The sequence below is a fragment of the Corticium candelabrum genome, chromosome 1, assembly GCF_963422355.1.
Source record: "Corticium candelabrum chromosome 1, ooCorCand1.1, whole genome shotgun sequence".
In the NCBI taxonomy this organism is placed as follows: domain Eukaryota; kingdom Metazoa; phylum Porifera; class Homoscleromorpha; order Homosclerophorida; family Plakinidae; genus Corticium; species Corticium candelabrum.
The window spans coordinates 13,679,043-13,700,665 of record NC_085085.1 but is presented as its reverse complement, the minus strand read 5'-3'; the positions used below and the strand labels follow the sequence as shown (position 1 = coordinate 13,700,665).

Below are 21,623 nucleotides of genomic sequence, written 5' to 3'. Positions count from 1 at the left end.
GTGTCGGCGATTCCTGTATATTTCGATGTTCACAAATCTATGCATCTAATCTAAGTTATCAACAGCATTACGTCAGTCAAATCCTGATGCTTCCCTACGCAATTTATTGAAAATGATCTAATGAAACTACTGAATTCGAAATTACTGACTACATATTAATCTATACATCTCTTACTAAAGTCCACTTGGTGAAACTAACAGTATGAAATAGATTATGCTTGCTAGGTCTTTGAAGTGGAACCAGGAAAGTTTGGTTAATTAGTTATTACTTGAAATTTCTATGATCATTGCTAAGTTCAGCAAGATTCGCTAATTACTACGTTGTAACGGCAAACGGTAAGGGTAGTACATGAAATGGAAGCCGCTTTCAGCCATCTCGTCTGGTAATACAGTGCCTGATGTACGCGGACAGTAAGTAACCCAAGCTTCATTTGGGGGCAAAAACCTCTTGAGAACGCTGCGGCTTCAAGAGTACGTGGAAATCGTAGCGTGAACATTCCTTTTGTTGTGTAGCTATTCAAAATAAAAGATATGAGACTAGTGAATGACACGCCCATGTCTGGCAGCTGAGGCTCTGCACGGAATTTCGCAAAAAACGGTGGCAATACACAAAGCAGCAGAGCGACCTAGAAGAATCAGTCGATAGCCCGAACGTCAAGGTCTATTGTTTCGAGTCCGGATTTTACGCTTCTACTAGATATCTAGCAATATCTTGCAGGAGCGTATCTTCGACCACGTGTCACAATTTGCGGGGGCGCGGACACGCCTCGCTTGACACTCTAAGAAACGCGCTATGGGATGTTGGCTGACGGACTGCTTGTACACGAAGTACTGTACGACTATCGTCCGGCAATCGCGCATGCGCTCATTGTTATCGCTTTTATGTAGCGCACTGTACAACTGCACTTGTCAGTCTACTACGTGTGAAAATCGCAATGACTCCAGTATTTTCCCAATAGCGCAGCCAGTCTTGTTCTACTATGCGAGAATAAGAATTCTGCGTATCAAGGCTTTTACTATCTAGTAGGCATGTGCGCGGATGCCGTGCTAGCTACTCTAGGTGTTGCAATGACACACGAATGTTAGCAGACGCGCATCAGCTTTTATTCTAGCAACACCTCAGGCTATAACAGTAAACAGCTAGTGAGAAAACAATTACAGTCGGTGTACTGGCAGGGGTGTCCAAACATATTTCTTTTGTGACAAGAGCGTGTTGGCGCCAAAGACCCCGGATATAGAGCACGCTATATAATTACAATTTATTAATTAGGCATGCTACATACAAGATTCCAAGAATCATGGGTGGACTGGCGTTTTCTATTTTAATTGCACTATGTGGTACTCGTACCAGCAGTTATGAACAATCAAACACCTTACTAATATAATTAGTTGACAAAATCTGCAAACTGAAATTTATCTATGCTGAAAAGTTCTAGCTGCTTCCACTACTGAGTTCCCGAACAATTCACTTACGCTTACTTGACAAACTTTACAAACGGAAAGTCATCTACCGTTCGACGCTCCATACCTACTGCAATGTATGCACTAACGTTTTCACTGGTGAGCTTACATCTGTATTCATTTTTGACAAAATTAAGTACACTGAAACCACGCTCACAGTCACAAGTGTTAGGAGACAAGCTTAGGAGCAAGATGCTGAGTTTCCTAAGTTCCTTGTATCCAGAATAATTCAGAAACAAGTCACACCAAAAAGATACTACATTGCCATCATTCTCTTGAAGGATGAAATCCACATCATTGTCATGCCTGTATTGTCCATACTGACGTGCTACCAACTGACCATCCATGAACCCATTGTTGAACCTGTCAATAACAGCAGTGATATTGACTGAAGAATTTTTCCGTCGCCTGGGGTCTAAAAATGAACAATCTTGTACTATAAACTGGCACTCTGGAAAGCGCTTGTTTAGACTCTGTATTAGTCTATGAAAAAAACGTGCACAGTTCTCCAGAAGAGATTGTCTCTGTCGACTGGTCAACAAGTCATGCTCAACTGTTTGCTTCCAGATATCAGAAATTCACCAGAAGAAAAGGAAATACCATTATCATCTTCGTCATCACTCTCATCAGCTTCATGATCTTGGTCATATCTTCCTTCATCTACAGACCGCAAGTTGTCATCTCTGAGTAGCAAGTCTTGTTGACATCAAAAACAACTGCTTCAGCCAAAAATTTCTTCATAGAAAGAATTTTCTTGTATGCAGACCAAATGTTAATATTCTCCTCTTGACAGAGCTCATTCACTTCCCCTAACATTGGCAGGTAGAAATTGAGGAATGAAAGGTACAGGTTAAATGATGGATCACACAGACGTTCATACAGATCTCTACAACAGTCTCTTGCAGACTTTCGGCTGTGCATGTCAATAGATCTGGATTCAAAATATTCCACTAGCAGATCATGAAGTCACTCCATTCTGTCAACACATTGGTGTAAGGACAACCAACGAATTTTGTGATACTGTACCAGTTTGACAAAGAGCTCACTGTTCAGTTCACATATTTCCCTGAGACTGCTTTGAGCCACTGGGCTGTACCTAAAGTGATCTAGGCTGTGTTTCCACTAGCTGCACCTTAAACTAGTCTAGCTTAAATGGGTTTAAGAACTAAACCAGTTCAAGCAAGCGACTGTTTCCACTAGTCTAGGAACGCCTTATTTTGAAGAATTGGGCTGCTTTGTCGCCGAGTCAGAGCAACTGTTAGTTTCACTGATTCAGCATCTGCTAGTAGGAATTTGCATGACGATGACCAAGGACACCGTCTTGTCTCTCTCCGTAGCTACTGATTTCTTTCCCCTAGTTAACGACCCTTACATCTTTTAGGGCAATCCTATCCCAGCAAAATAGTCAATATCATCAAAACAACATTGTCAGAAGCCATCTAAACAAGCGCGCTACTGTCACGTGACAGTTAAACCTAAACCACTTTGCTAAACCTACTTTGAAGTGGGTTTAGGAAAGCGGTTTAGGTTTAAAACAGAACTGGTTTAGAGCAGGTGGAAACAAGTGAATTCTTAAACCAGTTTAGCTTAAACCACTTGTTAAACCGGTTTAGGCACTAGTGGAAACGTGCCCCTAGAACGTCTTTTATAGTGGTTTCTACTTCGCCTGGAATCTCTTTCTGGGCATCTTTGGAAGCAAGTACCAGTCTATGGTTAAAACAATGCTGAGTAAAGAGCTTTGGATTATATTGTGCTTTCAGCTTAGCAGCCACTCCTTTTCTCACCCCTGTCATTACAGAAGCGCCATCGCTTGAGTATCCAACCAGCGATTCCCTTGGTGATTCAAACTTCTCAAAGATGGCCTTTATTAAGTCAAAAATTATATTTTCTGAATTTTGGATGCCCTTCTAAAGGTTCTACAGCCAAGAATTGTGTTTGGACACATTTTTTGGCAATATTGACAATCGAACATACAAAATCAGCTGCTCTGTGACAGATGAGTCTGTCGTTCATCAGCCATTGCAGACCAAAACAATGAACTATTGACATCATCGTATATTTCTTCACAATATAATCATGAATGTTTACCATTCCACGAGTAACTGTTTGTCTGCTAGAGCGCATCCTTGCAAAGACCGGTGAGTTTGGGTCAGCAGACATTGCAAATTCCATAAGCATTTGGCAGTCAGAAAATGGTCGTTTATATTGACCAATAATGAAAGCCATTTTGTAAGGAGCAACCTTTGAAAGCCAGTCGGGTGTTGTAAGCTTTGTCATTTCATTTTGTGACTCTTCCTTTTCTTTGACATATTTCCTAATAATCAATTTTTTCCTACTGACATCATAACCTCTCAGTTCGTCATGTTTCCTCTTGTGATGCTTCTTGATAGTATCTAGCCTGGGACTAGAATTACCAGAACAGTCAAAAGTTTGCCAGCAAATCATGCACGTCATCATTTCCTTGGTGTCTTTAGTCACCAAGTCCATCAAGAACTCATCTCTCCATTCAGCCTTGAAACTTCGTTTCTCATTCACTGTCACCTTAGGCACTTTAGGACTAGGTTCACAGACTGAGTCAGAAACCTGAATGATCAAAATCAAACAAAAAATTGTTATTGCAGTACCTTGACTGAGCTATCTGTAACTAGAGAATGAGAAATGAAAGAGGCTGAACGACTTTTCGCACCTCGACTGCATCTTGGTTTCGTTGATCACTGCGGCTTGACGAGCAGTGCCAGAACTTAGAGAAGAACGACCGCACGGTAGTTTGTCACGCCATCACCAGTACCCGGATGCTGCATGCTTGCCACCAAATCTATATCTAAAATGGCCACACACTTTCTTGCAATACGCGTGGTGTACTCGCGAACTTAAACATCACGTGCTTCACCACATCCTTTCCTGTAGCTACCTACTTAGTTGATGCTGAAGTCAGAACTCTTGTCGCCAAAATTTGGATAGTCTGTCGCCAATCGTGACGTCACACGACCTCTGTCGCCAAAATTGACGACATGACGACAGTTCGACACCCTTGTGTAGATCAAACTATGTCATGAACTCTCATGCCTAGTATTCGAAACAGCTAGAGACTTTGGGGAATCGCAATCGCTATAAAGATTAATTAATTAATATCTACATCTTTAATGGCACACATAGTAGTAATAACTGAGTGGTGGGATTTGATAAAATGCGAATTCATTTATTAAGTTTCACTAACAGAGTATGCATTCATTGTTTACCGTCCGAAGATTCAAATAGCTTTGCGAAGTTTGCTACGGTAGTGTCACGACAAAAACTAGCTGTCCTAGGACAAAATACGGCTGCACAAGAATGCTGCTCTGATTAATGAACGGATGTGATCATAAGTATTGTTTGGTAGCGTGCGTTATCACTCGGAACTACGCTGGTAACGCCCTGGATATTGTTCATACCAACAGTTCAACGTTCTCCTTCTCTGGATACCCCTTGAGTCGAACAAATATGCTGAGGAGTAGCGAGAAACCTCACCTACATGACGAGACAAGCTCCCAACTGACAGACGACGAAAAGGCAGAGAAAGATCGTGCAAGAAGCGCTCACAAAGCCATATTCGTTGTCTTCTTGTCGCTGCTTATCGATCTGATCGCTTTCACGTGCATTCTACCATTGATGCCGTCTATTCTTGATTATTACAGTAGGACAGATCAACAAGGACTGTACAGTTATCTTCTGGAGAAAGTGCGCTATTTTCGAACTTTAGTTGGAGCTCCAGATACGTCAAGATATGACACAGTACTATTTGGAGGTCTGCTCGGATCACTCTTTTCTTTTCTTCAGTTTTTTAGTTCTCCTATGATTGGTAGTCTGTCGGATGTGTATGGAAGGCGACCAGTTCTCCTCTTGTCGATGATGGGCATTGCTTTCTCATATGCTGTCTGGGCTGTTTCTCGTGATTTCTCTTGGTTTGTTCTCGCTCGCGTTATTGGTGGAGTCAGTAAGGGCAATGTGAGTTTGAGTACAGCCATTATGACAGACGTGACATCTTCTAAAAATCGAAGCAAAGGAATGGCCGTGATAGGAGTTGCATTCAGCATTGCATTTATTGTTGGACCTATCATGGGAGCTATATTTTCTCGCTACACTGTAACAACGGTTGATGTTGACGTGTACCCATTTGCTAGAGCTGCAACGTTTTCTTGCTGTTTGGCTTTGGTGGATATTGTTTTTGTCTGGTGGTTTTTCAAGGAGACTTTGCCAAAAAATCAAAAAACATTTTCCATTGGAAGTAGCCTTGTGGAGGCGTGGCACTTGATTAATCCTTTTTCTTTGTTTCAGTTCAGTGCCATGCACAGTCTGCAGAGTGCAGATCTCAAGAGAGTTAGAATTCTTGGCTTTTCGTACTTTCTATATCTTCTTCTATTTTCTGGACTGGAGTATTCGTTGACATTTCTCACTCACGAACGTTTCCATTTCAGTGGAATGGAGCAAGGCAAAATGTTCTTGTTCATTGGCATCATAATGATTCTCACTCAGGGCGTTTACGTTCGTCGTCGTCCTAGTGGCTTTGAGTTACAGACTGCAACTCAAGGCATTGCCATTCTCATGCCTGGAATGATAATGATTGGATGTGCCCAAGGTTTGACTTTGTTGTTCAGTGGACTGGCTCTTTATTCATTTGGAGCTGGAACTGTCGTTCCTTTCATTACATCGTTGATTTCTCAACATGGCTCAGATATGGAAAAGGGCAGGATCATGGGAATATTTAGATCGTTGGGAGCTCTAGCAAGAGCTCTTGGCCCGGGACTAGCATGTGCCATTTATTGGAGTTTTAGTGCAATAACTTGCTATCTAGGAGGTGCCCTACTGCTAGTTGTTCCTCTCATGATGTTGTCATTAGCGAGAAATAAGGCTATAGAATAGTCAATGTTGACAAGGTGAGAGACCAGATTGAACAGTTAGTTTGAATGTACGTTCTATATCGTTTCCATAGTTACAGTTCAAATACATCAAGTATTCCCGCCTTAGCCTGGGAACTCTGCGCATGCGCGTTGTAGCCTAGAAATCCTCACTCTGCTAATGTTAGATCTACTGGTCGTACCCGAACGTTCGCTAGGCAATGAACAATGGGAAATAATTCTCGGTAAGTTGTCTTCATCTTCACATCGACGTACGGCTGCCATACAAACAGGCAATGAAACCGCGATGTGACGCTCATGATCACGGGCGTCTCCTCACTCTAAACACCTTCCTGTCGTAGGCATGACTGTCTGCCAAGCAGTAAAGACTCTCAAGTCCCAGAATCAGACGATCAGAAGCGTACAAATTTTATACAACCAACAGGTTAGTTGTCTAGTGGTGGATGATGTAATGTACGTGTGTACATCTATTATTTCATCTAGGTATTACATGTATCTGTATCAGATTCTGTATCCATTGATTTGTTCTTTTAAGGAGCCATTGCTGCAAGACATCGTTATCGATCTAAGCGAAAATGGCATTCGCTATAAATTCGACGCTATAACTCAGAGACTAAAGGTGCCCGACGGTCGCTGTCTTGTTCTGTCTGTTTGGCGTGTGTCCATATATAGGAGGGAAACTATAGATGAGATTGTTCTAGATTATTGAAATTTATGATTTGACAAAGGTGAAATTGAGATATGGGTATTGTAGTTTTTGTTGTGACGCTTGTTGTCTTGGTGAGCTGGTTGTGTCAATCAGAGGGTCACATTTCAACTTGCCAGAAAACATACCACCAACATACAGAAAGATAGAGGAGTCGTTTGGAGCTACGTTTCTACATGGTGAGTCTCCACTGCAACCGATCTAGACATCACTATAATCGATTGTGTTGGAATTAATGCCATTGCTTTCTTAAAATTAATAATTATTGAGACCGTCTCAAACATTTATACGGTTTACCATATAAATGTGTACGGGTGGTGTCTCAAACAGGCATAATACAAATTCATCAGACGTTTGTCTGTTTGTCAGTACCGCAGCGAAAGTGTGGAAAGGCTCAGAAGCATTGGCTGGAGCCTTCCCTGCTACAGGCATGGAATCCAATTGGAGCACAGTCAAACTGCTCTGGGGATTTCCTTAAGGGTGTTACTCTCAGGTGCCTGTGCCATGGTTGGTGAAGGTTTCCTTCTCCAGCCTTTCTGACAGCTTTTACAAGTAAAATTGCATTTCAAAATATGCTTTCTTTGTGAAGAATCAGTTTGGCTGTAGTGCACATGCTCGTTGCCTTTTTTACGTCTTTCAGAAGAGAAGAACAGGAATAAAGAGATGTGTCCTTTGTCAATTAATTGTTATTGAGATTATGGAGTTTGTAAAATTGTAAGGTCATGTGAACGTGGTAAATGAAATGACATGTAGTGTGAAATCGTGTCTAAGGAACATGAATTGCACTTGTGGTATGAAGCAGACGTCCAATTGTTACACTAATTGCAACCCACACAGCATAGCTGAGTGAGGTTGTAAAGTTTTCAGATGTGCTTGTGTGTGTGTGTGTGTGTGTGTGTGTGTGTGTGTGTGTGTGTGTGTGTGTGTGTCTGGCTGCCTGGCTGCCTGGCTGCCTGGCTGTCATGATCATGTATTTCTTAGATCAAACTAATGCACATTTCTGCAATAAAATTAAAAGGCTACAACTAGAATGAAATGTCTAAATCACTAGTGCAAGAAAGCTAATGTGGGAAGACCTGCATGTCTGTCTGTCTGTCTGTCTGTCTGTCTGTGTGTCAAATAACATTTATTTCAAACATACATATGTCTGTCTGTCTGTCTGTCTGTCTTAATTGTCAGTCTGTCAATATGAAATTTTAGATATGAAGACCTTGCCAAATCTTAGATGAGTTCAAAAATGAGCACCCCTCTGAACACACTCCCCTTGACGGAGGAATTAGCAAAAACTGGCTATGTGGGCTATGCGATTCCATCTCATCTCATCCCATCCTAGATGACTTCTAGTTGATTGATATGCTTCAGTCTTCTGTAAGGAGGGAATAGCAGAAACTAATTGTTGTATAGTTTATTGATATTGAAGTGACATGAAATGGAGTGGTCCGAGTAGTTACCAGAAATCACACTATATGTTTGCACTGTCTATTTCTAGAGCATGACCAAACACACCAGAGACTTGTATTGTCATTTCGAGGCATCTCGTTTATGTTTCCTACTGATGCCAACTACAAGGTTGGATGTCTTATCGGTTTTGGTCGACTACATACTTTATTGTGTCTTTTCTTACAGAGTTTAGAGAGTCGCAAACTTGCTGACTTGGACATTTCACCAGAGATTTTGTCACTCATCGTGTCTCGTATATTTATCTACAGTGGAAGCAAGTTCAACAGTAGCAGGTTGTGTGTGTGTGTGTGTGTGTGTGTGTGTGTGTGTGTGTGTGTGTGTGTGTGTGTGTGTGTCGGTGTGTGTGTGTGTGTGTGTGTGTGTGTGTGTGTGTGTGTGTCGGTGTGTGTGTGTGTGTGTGTGTGTGTGTGTGTGTGTGTGTGTGTCGGTGTGTGTGTGTGTGTGTGTGTGTGTGTGTTTGCATTGATGTAATGTTGATATTTGATATTGTAGCGCTCCTGATCTTCCAATCAGTTGCTACGACGGTCATACGTATGCAGCGGAAGTGTTGGTTGTGAGAAACAGTGGAAAGGTCAAAGGACTCCGATTCAATCTGTCATTAGAAGGCAATGATATGTCCTACTACTTGTCATTTTGTGGTGTAACATTTGGGCTATAGGGAAACTCAAACGCTTGCTAGGCCACATCACGAATTGTGTTATTGGATTAACTTAGTCTCTTGCTGAGTTTTGAATGTTTGTCTGCAGTCAGTGCATTCACATTGATGTTTGATGTTTATAGTCAGGATGTTTTTGTTATTGTATTCATTGCATGTCTGGTGTTATTAAGTATTAGGTTTGGTGTACTAAAATGACTGAGCTCTTCAGTCTGTTTGACTTATCTGCAGACTATGCCCTGAGATGTACAAGACATTGTACATCACTTTCAAGCTAGTTGTACTAATCATCATGAGGTTTTTTGTTTGTGGATTAATTTCACTATTTGTTTGTTGTGGGAAAATTGTAAATGTGGGAGGTTGGTGTGTGTGTGTGTGTGTGTGTGTGTGTGTGTGTGTGTGTGTGTGTGTGTGTGTGTGTGTGTGTAGATTTGATAGCAATAAATGCTTACACTTTTCATTGATTACATGGTTGCAGTTGCTGTTGCTCGAGGTAGCTCTGAATTAAGCCAAGAGTTTAGAGAGGAGTTTGTGCCATTTGGAAGTTCGTGTGAGGTATACCACACATTTTGTTGTACGTGTCTTCTGTATTGTATATCATCTTGTTCTTGTGCATGCGTTTACCTGCTTTACTTGCATCCTGTAGCTTGTCTGTTTCTAGTCTATCTGCTTGCCTGTATGCATGGCAATATGTGTGTTTGTCTAGCTGTTGTTATACTGTCTGTTGTTTGTCTGTCTGTTGTTTGTCTGTCCGTTGTGTCTGTCTGTCATTTGTCAGTCTGTTGTTTGTCTGTAATGAGCATCTTTTGTTTGTCTAGGAGTACTATCTGTTGTTTGTCTATCTGTTGTTTGTCTATCTGTTATTTGTCTATCTGTTATTTGTCTATCTGTTATTTGTCTATCTGTTGTTTGTCTGTTTGTTGTTTGTCTAGGAGCACTAGTACTATCTGTTGTTTGTCTATAGTGAGTATCTGTTATTTGTCTATCTGTTGTTTGTCTGTCTGTTGTTTGTCTGTCTGTTGTTTGTCTGTCTGTTGTCTGTCAGTTGTTTGTCTGTCAGTTGTTTGTCTATTTGTTGTTTGTCTATAGTGAGTATCTGTTGTTTGTCTATCTGTTGTTTGTCTATCTGTTGTTTGTCTGTCTGTTGTTTGTCTGTTTGTTGTTTGTCTGTCTGTTGTTTGTCTGTTTGTTGTTTGTCTGTCTGTTGTTTGTCTGTCTGTTGTTTGTCTGTCTGTTGTCTGTCAGTTGTTTGTCTATTTGTTGTTTGTCTATTTGTTGTTTGTCTATTTGTTGTTTGTCTATTTGTTGTTTGTCTATAGTGAGTATCTGTTGTTTGTCTATCTGTTGTTTGTCTATAGTGAGTATTTGTGGTTTGTCTATCTGCTGTTTGTCTGTCTGTTGTTTGTCTGTCTGTTGTCTGTCAGTTGTTTGTCTATTTGTTGTTTGTCTGTCTGTTGCTTGTCTGTCCTTGCAAGTGAACTATACAGCAGGTGATGATACTATAATACAATTATTGTTTGTTTAATCTGTCTTTTGTTTTGGTGTTGAATCAGTTGATACACATTTTGGTTTGTATTAGGATGTCATTAGAATGTTAGGCACTCCATGTAAAGTCTTCTCTAAAGATGAAGACAAGGTGTTATGTGTATATCTGTTAGCAACGTTTCCCTCATTCATGCAACATTTGTTGTGCTACTTTATTGACAGATGGTAATTCATGATCCCTCACCTCACAAGCTACAACATTCTTACTACTCTGATTATTTTTTCAACTACTTCACATTGGGAGTGGTTGGTGCTCTGCATGTCTGCATAATGTGCTAATAACTGATTTGTTTCCATGCTCTGTCGTCATTGCAGGACGTATTATTTGATGCTGAGTCACATACTGCAAAGAAATTTGTTCTTCATACCAATGTGCCAGGACATTATGACTTTGAAATGTAATGTGAGGTGGAAATGTTGCGTATAGTGGGATAGTGAATTGGATTGATGCTTGGTGTGTGCAGATATCATAGATGTAACTTTATAATTAAATTGAAGGCTCCTCTCAATGGTAAGTTGTCAAGAACAAACTAGAGTTGGTGGACTACTGACATAGTAACATGTTGTTGCTTGTATTCTTGCACATGTGTGTACAGCAGTGTCACTGTGCGTGCGTGTTTGTGTGTATGTGTGTGTGTGTGTGTGTGTGTGTGTGTGTGTGTGTGTGTGTGTGTGTGTGTGTGTGTGTGTGTGTGTGTGTGTGTGTGTGTGTGTTGCAATGTGTATGTGTGTATACACGTATAGGTACATGTGTGTGTTTATTTATTTGTTTTTGTTTTAGTGTGTGCATGTCTACATGTGTGAATGCATGCGTAAAACTTGTTTCATAGACACAGCTGATCTTCTGGGGGATGATGAAATGGAAGTGACGCCATCAGTGAAGGTTAGACCTTTATTTAGTTTGATCGTTTTCTTTGCTTCACACTGTATATGCGTTCTCATTTGTCAGTGGAATATTATTCAAACGTTTCTAAACATGCCAGATGTCCGTCCAGTTGTGCTTAACAGGTTTCAAGTGTAATGTATGTAGATGATGAAATACATGTGATGAGGTTATTATTTTAGACCTTCATCAACAAATACAATCAATCCTTTTGGCCCTACGTTTTGTTATGTTGTTGAAGACATCATATTTGAAGTAAAACAGCGTACAACTGTATATTGAACGTATTGTTGTTTGTGACATATACAGTTTTGTTTATTCTGTCTCTTAATTAATTAATTAATTAATTAATGTGTGTGTATTATGAGACCAGACTGTCTGGTTTGCCAGCTGTGTATCGTGTAGTGTGTTTGCATGTTTGTCTATCTCTTTATTTGTGTAAGTTATCACATTGGTGTGATTTATTGCCTGTTTGTATGAGTTTGTTTTTGTTCACCTGTTTGTTTGTTTGTTTGTGTACTTGTTTTTTTTGCAGGTTATGGCTAATGGTTATATAGCATCCATCACGTTATTTCAATCTGACTGATGACTGAGTGTCACACGTTCGTATGTACAGCAGAGGCTGCATCTCTGATCACGTCTAAGTTATTGACTATATGTACACATTCAATGGACTGTTTGAGTATTTCTTGCTGTATGTTGCTAATTCTATGTACACATGTTGATTGATATTAATTGGATTATGGCTCCAACTGCTGAAAGCTGCAAGATGTCAGTCGTATCTACTGGGCAAACCAGATACTTGTTTGAGTGTGAATTTGTTACAATGATAGTCATAATACATGTACTATAGTTAAGTGCCTATATATTTTGTATATATTTTGATCCGCATATTGGCTTACCATAGGCATAGGAAGCAGGGACTTGGGGCATGTGCCCCCACTATTTTGGCCAAGTTTGATTAAATTGCCAATGCAAAATGAAAGAATGTAGCATAAGTAAACGAGTTTTATTGTGCCCCATGGTGTTTCCTATGACCCTGCTTACACCAATTGCTGATGTCTTGGTGTACCAGTGGCTGCTGTCTGTAACACATGAGTGTAGCTATATGCTACAAATCAGAGGACAGTCCATGAGTCAACTGTTATCAGACACACGACCAGTAGTTGGCAGAACACTACATTCGTAAACATGGTCGTATTTTATAGGTCATAGCTTGCACTGGAGATTTAGGTCTGCTCATTTTGTGACATAGTTGTGTTCTGGATTTAATGAAATCGATGGATGATTGAGCATCGAACATGTTTATTGCCAATAAGACAGATATCAACTATTCGACTGCAGCCACACTCTAATGGGACAGATTCCTTTGACGCACGTGATGTATAGAGGTTCACGTGACGTCATGAAGTACACCTTTCTCTTCGTTTGCTGTGCGTGCTTGGTCTTTTGCGAATCTTATGCAGACAACAAGAATCATAAGTTGGTCGTCATAACACAACAAGAAAATTCATATTATCCTCCGCCGGTCAATGGCTATCCATCTGCGGTGTTTGAGATCAACCCTAGCAACGGCAGTATCAGACTAGCTTGGAATGGCACGTTAGACTATGGTGCTAATATCTGTGCATTCGCTACTCCTGCTACAGACAATCACCTTCTCTATGTTCTCAAAGACTCTGGCACGCTTCTGACTATTGACATGAAGACAGGGCAAACACTGCGCACACAAGCAGTATCAAGCGCAGACCCACCAAGATGGTTTAATTCTCTAGACTATGATTCTGCAAGCAAGTCGTTGTATGCCATCTGCAATGCTTCTTACGGATGGCCGATGGGTCGACAGTGGTGTCGCATTAGCTTGAATGCCAGTAAGACGAAAGCACCGCTGCAATACATTCATACATTGCCAGGATGGGGATATTCTATAAACGAAGCAGATGATTGTGTATTCAATGCAGCATTTTCTGCAGGCCTCTTCTGGTACATGACACAGGATCATATCGTTAGAGGTCTCAACATTGATAATGCCACTCTTGATCGCATTGGATTTGCAAATCCTCAATCGCTCAATTTTGATATTGCACACAACAAACTGTTTGATTTGAAGAAGTTGGATGATGTATTCCAGCCACTTATTGTCTCACAAGTCAAACTTGTTACACCAAACACAACGACTCCTCCAGATCCTCCTGAAGAAACAGTCACCGAACTGCCAAAAAACTTAACTCTTGTTAGCATTGGGATGTCGGCCATTGACAATGAGGGCAGTACAATTTTTGCACTTATGACTGATAAGCCAAACCAATGGAATCGCCCTATAATACCCGACTCATTGGTATCTGTTGATATGTCAACTAAGAAGACTACTGTATACAAACTAGACTTTTCTCCATACCGCTTTCTGGACAGCCAGTGGCGTTTCTCAAGACTCTTTTTTACATAACTTTTGAAACTGTCAGACTCAGCCTAAGAAGGCTGTCACTGCGTGTAAACGTACTTGTTAGTTCTGATCAGTCTGCCTTGCCGTTCTTGTGCCACTTTGTGTGGCTGTATGCATACTTACTCCAGACCTATAGGTTGTAATCGATACCTGTGTTAGATTAAAAGATTTAGTTTATATATCTTCTATGCAAATGTCCTGGGTTAGTGTCTTGTCCTTGACATCAAATAGCAATTAACATTGGTAAAAACATGCTGAGAAATTGTCAAGAGCAGAGATTTATCTATTTAATGTTTCTAGGCTAGCTTGAAAAAAGACAAGGACCAAGCAAAACGTGCCCTTTGAAATGTCACCGAGTTCGCACTAAATGTGGTGCAGACCATGCATTTGTTAGCACACCATAAAGGATTAGAAACTTTACTCGGTCTAGACAGCACATGTTAGCAGCTATCATAAGCAATTACTGCTGATTAATTAACAGTACAAACAGAACTGATGCACAGTCTATGGCAACTATACAAACTTATGATATCAATATGCTCGCAGATGCATAAGCAATTGAAACACTAAACTAGTACATACTAGTAGTGTACTTTATTCAACTACAGCCAACAGAAAGCTGTACAGTTGTTGTATACCGTAAGTTCTTGTCGAGAAATCAATCCATCTTAGGGTTGTCCATGTCGTCCATATGCATGTCGCCCATTTTGGTATTGTAAGGCAAGGTAAGGAGAGCACCCCCGCCAACCAACCTCCACATTACATGGTTTGTTGGAAATGGCTCTTTCCGCAACAGCCTGAGTACAACAAGTAATAACTGACGATACATTTACACTTGCTGCAGATATACTGAAATTGTAACGTACATGTACCAAAGTTCTCTTTCTCATGCAATTGCGTACATCACAGCAAGATTACTGAAGACTGGCATTCAACTCAAACTGACTGCACGAATAAAGTATTAACCCGATGTTACTATAGCAGATTTGGATTGATAGACATGCAGTATTTAATTGCTACATGTTTCTTAATGTTTTAGAGTAATTTATCAAAGTGACAATTGGTACGTGTACATGCATGCAATGGTATTACACATGTTTCTAAACACAAACTCTCACTTGGCAATATTGTTGCATCTAACAAGAGACAGCAGGAGAAACAGTGGGCCAATGGTAGCAACGCTCCACACAATAATGAGTAGCATGCCAACCAACTGGTTACGTAGCAACAACCCAAAACCCTACACACCCAAACTAGCAAGTTGACAGGGTTGCTTTCACAACAGACAGTAGAAATCAGTCTCACAATATCGAAGTCAGACAAGTTGAGCTCTTGACAAAAGCAGACGTTTTCATAGACTTCTCTCAGATAAGTGTTGTCAGCTAAACAGCTTGCCAAGAGTCCCAACATGCCACTAAAACGTATTCAAATAGTTAGTCGTAGAAAGAAGTAAATTCATATTACTTCCCACCTCCAAGCATGAACAGGAACAACTCTGGCCGTATCTTTCAAATCCAACTTGAATTCAATGTAACATCCCAGATGATAGAAGAGGATGGCAAAGACTAAAGCATTAGAAATACCAGACATACAGAGTCTTGCATCTACTAGAGCCATACAATCAACTCACTTCCAATTCCAAATGCAACAAAAGGTCTCACGAATGCACAACATCCTGTGATAGCAACCAAACAAGACAAGATGCCGTTGGCGATTTCATTGGTGTTGATGCGATCTGCTTTCATTTTTACCTAAATAAAAGAAATCTATTTAGACATGGGCTCAATATAGATTCAATAAATTCAGTTTTTGCCTGCACAAAACCAGCGATACCGATGGCCAACAAACCACCAGAGCCGGCACACACAACCATATTGAGTGCAATTCGCCCCACTACTGCGTGGTAGATTTTGAATGAGTGTAGACCATCAGTTCCACCTGCAACGTTTGAATGCATTATATTTGTTAAATGTCTGTACGACTGAAGAATCTGGTTTTGTCTGCGTAGCTTGACTATACAAACTTTACTAAGGAATAAAGCATCATAAAAATCAACGTGTCAATAATAATTTGTACAATAAGAAGCCGGCCACTCTAACTGTCCAGGAAATCTTGTAATATAACTTTGCTTATTGTAAAGTGGTAAATGCACTGCCTCCAGCTACAACAACAATTATTATATGTAATACCATCAGTGACTAGAGAAGACTGTCACAGAAGGTGTGGTAATAATACTTCAAACAATCCGTTCATCCTCTAAACAGTTAAAGTGACCGGCTACCAAATGGAAAAAGCAAGTTCACAATTAAGCCAGTAGACTAGTCCATACCAGAGATGCTTTCAGCTGAACCGCAATTGAAGGCAAACCTGCATGGGAGAGACAGCAAGTTGAAAAACTTGAAATCATGCAACTGTCAACAATACGACGAATTAACCAATACAAGTAACATTCTAACCATGATGTCCATAGGATAAGAACACCTAGTGCTGCATACTCTACAATTTCAGACTCCACGTGATACATCCACTCTAAGAAATTTCTAGTAAAGAAATCAGTTGCAAAGCTAATAATTCCTCTAGCAGGTATACAAGTACAACTAACTTAGTTGGCATTGGTATCTCTGACTTTTCCTTACCGCAGGTGAACTCATTTTCATCACGCATTGAATCCAACTACAATGACCATTTATTTATTTATAAGTATTGGTAGTTACAAGACTTGATGTAACATGCTAGCCTCCTGTTCTTGTACGTTGAATTTTTTTTCACGGGCATCCAACCATTGTTCTACTTTAAAGCAAAGGGTAAGAAGAAGACCACCCATACCTCCTAAAAGATGCACAGCTCCGGAACCAGCAAAATCCAGCACAAACATGGAGGATGGCCTCTCTGTTAGAATGTGTTCCAATGTAATCGTTCCGTTGATGACAGAACCAATGGTCCCATTGCAAAATTTGAACGGAGACCACATGCCATGTTCACTCCATATTTCGTAGGCAACTGCTGGGTGTATGATGCTCTAAAGGAAAATAATAAAAGTAAAATTACTACAAACTTCATGCTCTTGTAAACAAGTCACGTATTTCTGTGTTTACGCTGATCATGAAGGAGTAAAGCAAGACAGCAACCAGTTTCATCTTTCTTGTTTCTCCAATAAGAGTTCCCCCGATGATTGTTGCTGTGTTGCTGGCAAATGTAAACTGACAGTGCCGTTAGTATATTGTATATATGTGTGTGGTGTGGTGTGGTGTGGTGTGGTGGTGGTGATGATGGTGGTGGTGGTGGTGGTGGTGGTGGTGGTGGTGGTGGTGGTGTGTGTGTGTGTGTGTGTGTGTGTGTGTGTGTGTGTGTGTGTGTGTGTGTGTGTGTGTGTGTGTGTGTGTGTGTGTGTGTGTGTGTGTGTGTGTGTGTGTGTATTCAGTCAAATCAGAAGGTTCAAACTTACCCTGAAGAACCACAATATGTAGTCCTGATCTTCTCCTAATACTGCAGGGTTTAATCCAATTGAAAAAGCAAACCCAAATAGCCAAAAGGCTACTGCACTGGAGCAGGTGTCCAAATATTTCTACAACAGTGAACACCATAACATAATACGTTTAGACACAGAAAACAATGAATAAGTCATAATATGTTTAGTCACACAAAAACAAGGAATAAGTCTAAACTTTGTAACCAAATATTAGGTTTTTGGAGAAAAAATTAAAAGTAAATGTCATTCCATCAAGTTAATTATTTGTGATGACATTAATTATTGGCAAAATTTTAGAAGGAGATATGTACATTGTCACCTACACTGACAACAACTCTTCCTCTATGAGTCTCTTCAGAGAGAAATGTGGTCTCCACGAAAAGAAAACCTGCCTTCTACAAGTTGTACGTTTGAGAGTAAACGTCCAAAAAAAGTTGAATCAGTAGTGTAAAGTCAAGTCATCAATACATGTAGTAATACTTACCATGAAGAATATCAGAATAGCAGCTACCATTGCCCATCCTGCACTGGCATCAGTGTACTTATCATTGTAGAAATTATTGCCATATTTCAAGTTCACCTGTGGAAATGCATAGGTACTGCTGCTATTACTCATCCTATAAACCAGATTTAATTATCACATACAAAAAATGAGTAAAGAAAAAACAAGAGAGCCAACGTAAACAAAGAGAAATAACAAATTACAATGAAAATTGCACAAAACGTTAATTAATTAACTGCATTGGTAGATCAGAGGCCCACAACAAAGAAACTGAGTCAGACGGTGCGTCCTAGAATTAATTAAGACGCTGTAGCTCAATCATGCATAGTTTTATACACACTAGATATCGATATCTAGAGCTGCATGTAGCAGACATAAATTAAAACACCTCATGATCAAATCCCTAGTTGTTTGAAAGACAAAAGAAGAAGAAGACTGAATTAGCTAACTAAGGCAAGCCGCAAATATAATTAACTAGATACCCATAGGGTTAATGAGCGTAGTGAGGCTTCTAGTCCGGGTTGCACAACAGAAAGGGGCGTGGTCCTATATGGCTCTCCATTGAGCTCTTGGTATATATATATATATATATATATATATATATATATATAGATGTGGTGTGTGTGGTGTGTGTGTGTGTGTGTGTGTGTGTGTGTGTGTGTGTGTGCGTGTGTGTGTGTGTGTGTGTGTGTGTGTGTGTGTGTGTGTGTGTGTGTGTGTGTGTGTGTGTGTGTGTGTGTGTGTGTGTGTGTGTGTGTGTACACAAATCTCAAATTTCTCCTCCCCACAACCACGTTTCACGATAGGACCTACCTTAAAAGATCGTTTTCGTATCCGACTACAGATGAGTCTAAGAATGATTTATTTAAGTGAGCAAACGGCAACGAAAAAGCTTCATGAACTTCCGTCGCCCCATCCTTTGTATTGTGGCTAGGGATTGTGTGTACTTGACAACCAAGAAACACCTTCAGGAGTTGAATGCCATCTACAGTCAACTATTTACACGTCCCGTACTACAATCAATCCTTTACTACACTGAGCTGCATCTAACACTGTTGATAGTCAACGTTGCCGATATCAATTTCTATGTCAGTAAATACCATACCACTGTCGTTACAACGGAACTGAGTGCATACCTAGACTGTACATTTCAATTTTCTTGATCACAATCGCAAAACGACGACTACCTACACCAGGCCTATATACGTAATCTAAACTACTAGGAAGTTTGCATGTTTACTGCCATGACAGCTAGGGTTTCAACAAATACGTATTGTGTGGTGTACTGAGACTAATTAGTACGAGAAGTTACTAATGTGGATTGAGTTACTACTAAAGACTTGCATTGGTTGTGAGAGATTAGAAGAGCTGTACGAGCCTAGTAGAGCTAGTGCCTAGTCTGTCTGTGCGTATAGAGTTTATTGTAAGGAAATATAATACAAGTGCTGAACCCGTGCACATACGTAACATATTGTCTAGCTAGGACTCAGTAGACGATCTGAAAACTCCGTTGGACGTGTTACTCACGAACGCGAGGCGCTTACGGATACCGTAGTTAATTAACGTATTAGTAGGGTTAGGGTTACCTCAGCACTGTTGCTGAGAGACTTCCTCTCTTAGCGCTGTGACTATCGATCTTACTGCGCCATATTCTCTCTCTTTCTAACAGACCTACCTGAGCATCTTGCAATTGAATCCGATAGGAGCTGCAAAGTGGAAAATACTTGGTGTCCGTCGTCATAATTGCCGAGCGTAGCGAGGCTTCTAATCCGGGTCGCACAACAAAAAGGAGCGTGGTCATATATGGCTCTCCATCGAGCTCATGGTATATATATATATATATATATATATATATATATATATATATATATGTGTGTGTGTGTGTGTATGTATATATATTTATATATAATACAGATAACACAGATAACACACACACACACACACACACACACACACACACACACACACACACACACACACACACACACACACACACACACACACACACACACACACACACACACGTGCGTGCACACACACATACACACACGCACGCACGCACGCACGCACGCCACACGTGCGTGTGTGTGTGTGTGTGTGTGTGTGTGTGTGTGTGTGTGTGTGTGTGTGTGTGTGTGTGTGTGTGTGTGTGTACACAAATCTCAAATTTCTCCTCCCCACGACCACGTTTCATGATAGGACCTACGTTAAAAAATCGTTTCCGTGTCCGACTACAGATGAGTCTAAGAACGATTCGTCTAAGTGAGCAAACGGCGACGAAAAAGCTGTATAAACTTCCGTCGCCCATCCTTTTGTATTGTAGCTAGGGATTGTGTGTACTTGACAACCAAGAAACACCTTCAGGAGTTGAATGCCACCTACAGTCAACTATTCACACGTCCAATACTACAATCAATCCTTTACTACACTGTGCTGCATCTAACATTGTTGATAGTCAACGTTGCTGATATCAATTTCTATGCAGTAAATACCATATCACTGTCGTTACAACGGAACTGAGTGCATACCTAGACTGTACATTTCAATTTTCTTGATCACAATCGCAAAACGACGACTACCTACACCAGGCCTATATACGTAATCTAAACTACTAGGAAGTTTGCATGTTTACTGCCATGACAGCTAGGGTTTCAACAAATACGTATTGTGTGGTGTACTGAGACTAATTAGTACGAGAAGTTACTAATGTGGATTGAGTTACTACTAAAGACTTGCATTGGTTGTGAGAGATTAGAAGAGCTGTACGAGCCTAGTAGAGCTAGTGCCTAGTCTGTCTGTGCGTATAGAGTTTATTGTAAGGAAATATAATACAAGTGCTGAACCCGTGCACATACGTAACATATTGTCTAGCTAGGACTCAGTAGACGATCTGAAAACTCCGTTGGACGTGTTACTCACGAACGCGAGGCGCTTACGGATACCGTAGTTAATTAACGTATTAGTAGGGTTAGGGTTACCTCAGCACTGTTGCTGAGAGACTTCCTCTCTTAGCGCTGTGACTATCGATCTTACTGCGCCATATTCTCTCTCTTTCTAACAGACCTACCTGAGCATCTTGCAATTGAATCCGATAGGAGCTGCAAAGTGGAAAATACTTGGTGTCCGTCGTCATAATTGCCGAGCGTAGCGAGGCTTCTAATCCGGGTCGCACAACAAAAAGGAGCGTGGTCATATATGGCTCTCCATCGAGCTCATGGTATATATATATATATATATATATATATATATATATATATATATATGTGTGTGTGTGTGTGTGTATGTATATATATTTATATATAATACAGATAACACAGATAACACACACACACACACACACACACACACACACACACACACACACACACACACACACACACACACACACACACACACACACACACACGTGCGTGCACACACACATACACACACGCACGCACGCACGCACGCACGCCACACGTGCGTGTGTGTGTGTGTGTGTGTGTGTGTGTGTGTGTGTGTGTGTGTGTGTGTGTGTGTGTGTGTGTGTGTGTGTGTGTGTGTGTGTGTGTACACAAATCTCAAATTTCTCCTCCCCACGACCACGTTTCATGATAGGACCTA

General features: G+C 40.6%; 5 protein-coding genes across 8 annotated transcripts; 3 read left to right on the top strand and 2 right to left on the bottom strand.

Annotated features, from left to right (window-relative positions):
• Positions 1 to 1,310: 1,310 nt before the first annotated feature.
• Positions 1,311 to 4,228, bottom strand: LOC134184170 (uncharacterized). Its single transcript, XM_062651793.1, has 2 exons — positions 4,148 to 4,228; positions 1,311 to 4,044 (listed from the first exon to the last, which is right to left on the bottom strand). The coding sequence occupies exon 2, from the start codon at positions 3,946 to 3,948 to the stop codon at positions 3,334 to 3,336; it is 615 nt and encodes a 204-aa protein (XP_062507777.1). The 5' UTR covers positions 3,949 to 4,044; positions 4,148 to 4,228; the 3' UTR covers positions 1,311 to 3,333.
• A 647-nt stretch (positions 4,229 to 4,875) lies between these two features.
• On the top strand, positions 4,876 to 6,455 carry LOC134185728 (major facilitator superfamily domain-containing protein 10-like). Its single transcript, XM_062653595.1, has one exon. The coding sequence runs from the start codon at positions 4,942 to 4,944 to the stop codon at positions 6,358 to 6,360; it is 1,419 nt and encodes a 472-aa protein (XP_062509579.1). The 5' UTR covers positions 4,876 to 4,941; the 3' UTR covers positions 6,361 to 6,455.
• A 34-nt stretch (positions 6,456 to 6,489) lies between these two features.
• Positions 6,490 to 12,367, top strand: LOC134190162 (phagosome assembly factor 1-like). Of its 3 annotated transcripts, XM_062658602.1 has the most exons (17): positions 6,510 to 6,580; positions 6,698 to 6,780; positions 6,892 to 6,975; positions 7,058 to 7,101; positions 7,159 to 7,241; positions 8,552 to 8,631; positions 8,689 to 8,795; positions 9,016 to 9,128; positions 9,657 to 9,733; positions 10,758 to 10,814; positions 10,886 to 10,969; positions 11,039 to 11,121; positions 11,188 to 11,234; positions 11,554 to 11,606; positions 11,673 to 11,731; positions 11,789 to 11,861; positions 12,142 to 12,367. In XM_062658602.1, the coding sequence occupies exons 1-17, from the start codon at positions 6,517 to 6,519 to the stop codon at positions 12,190 to 12,192; spliced, it is 1,242 nt and encodes a 413-aa protein (XP_062514586.1). In that variant the 5' UTR covers positions 6,510 to 6,516; the 3' UTR covers positions 12,193 to 12,367. The 3 variants fall into 3 exon arrangements, with proteins under 3 accessions (XP_062514580.1, XP_062514586.1, XP_062514594.1); XM_062658596.1 differs by having other exon boundaries at positions 6,490 to 6,580; positions 7,058 to 7,241; XM_062658610.1 differs by lacking the exons at positions 11,673 to 11,731; positions 11,789 to 11,861; positions 12,142 to 12,367 and having other exon boundaries at positions 7,058 to 7,241; positions 11,039 to 11,126.
• A 593-nt stretch (positions 12,368 to 12,960) lies between these two features.
• Positions 12,961 to 14,244, top strand: LOC134176366 (uncharacterized). Its single transcript, XM_062643040.1, has one exon. It carries the CDS (start codon positions 12,961 to 12,963, stop codon positions 14,050 to 14,052), a length of 1,092 nt encoding a protein of 363 aa, XP_062499024.1. The 3' UTR covers positions 14,053 to 14,244.
• Positions 14,245 to 14,448: 204 nt separating this feature from the next.
• Positions 14,449 to 19,788, bottom strand: LOC134181407 (ammonium transporter 2-like). Of its 2 annotated transcripts, none has more exons than XM_062648686.1 (15): positions 19,696 to 19,788; positions 18,003 to 18,098; positions 17,842 to 17,913; positions 17,495 to 17,614; positions 17,145 to 17,249; positions 16,787 to 17,068; positions 16,652 to 16,722; positions 16,506 to 16,589; positions 16,379 to 16,416; positions 15,863 to 15,987; positions 15,680 to 15,800; positions 15,521 to 15,614; positions 15,355 to 15,463; positions 15,168 to 15,289; positions 14,449 to 14,846 (listed from the first exon to the last, which is right to left on the bottom strand). In XM_062648686.1, the coding sequence occupies exons 1-15, from the start codon at positions 19,759 to 19,761 to the stop codon at positions 14,708 to 14,710; spliced, it is 1,644 nt and encodes a 547-aa protein (XP_062504670.1). In that variant the 5' UTR covers positions 19,762 to 19,788; the 3' UTR covers positions 14,449 to 14,707. The 2 variants fall into 2 exon arrangements, with proteins under 2 accessions (XP_062504670.1, XP_062504676.1); XM_062648692.1 differs by having other exon boundaries at positions 18,003 to 18,135; positions 19,696 to 19,748.
• Between the last annotated feature and the right edge of the window lie 1,835 nt (positions 19,789 to 21,623).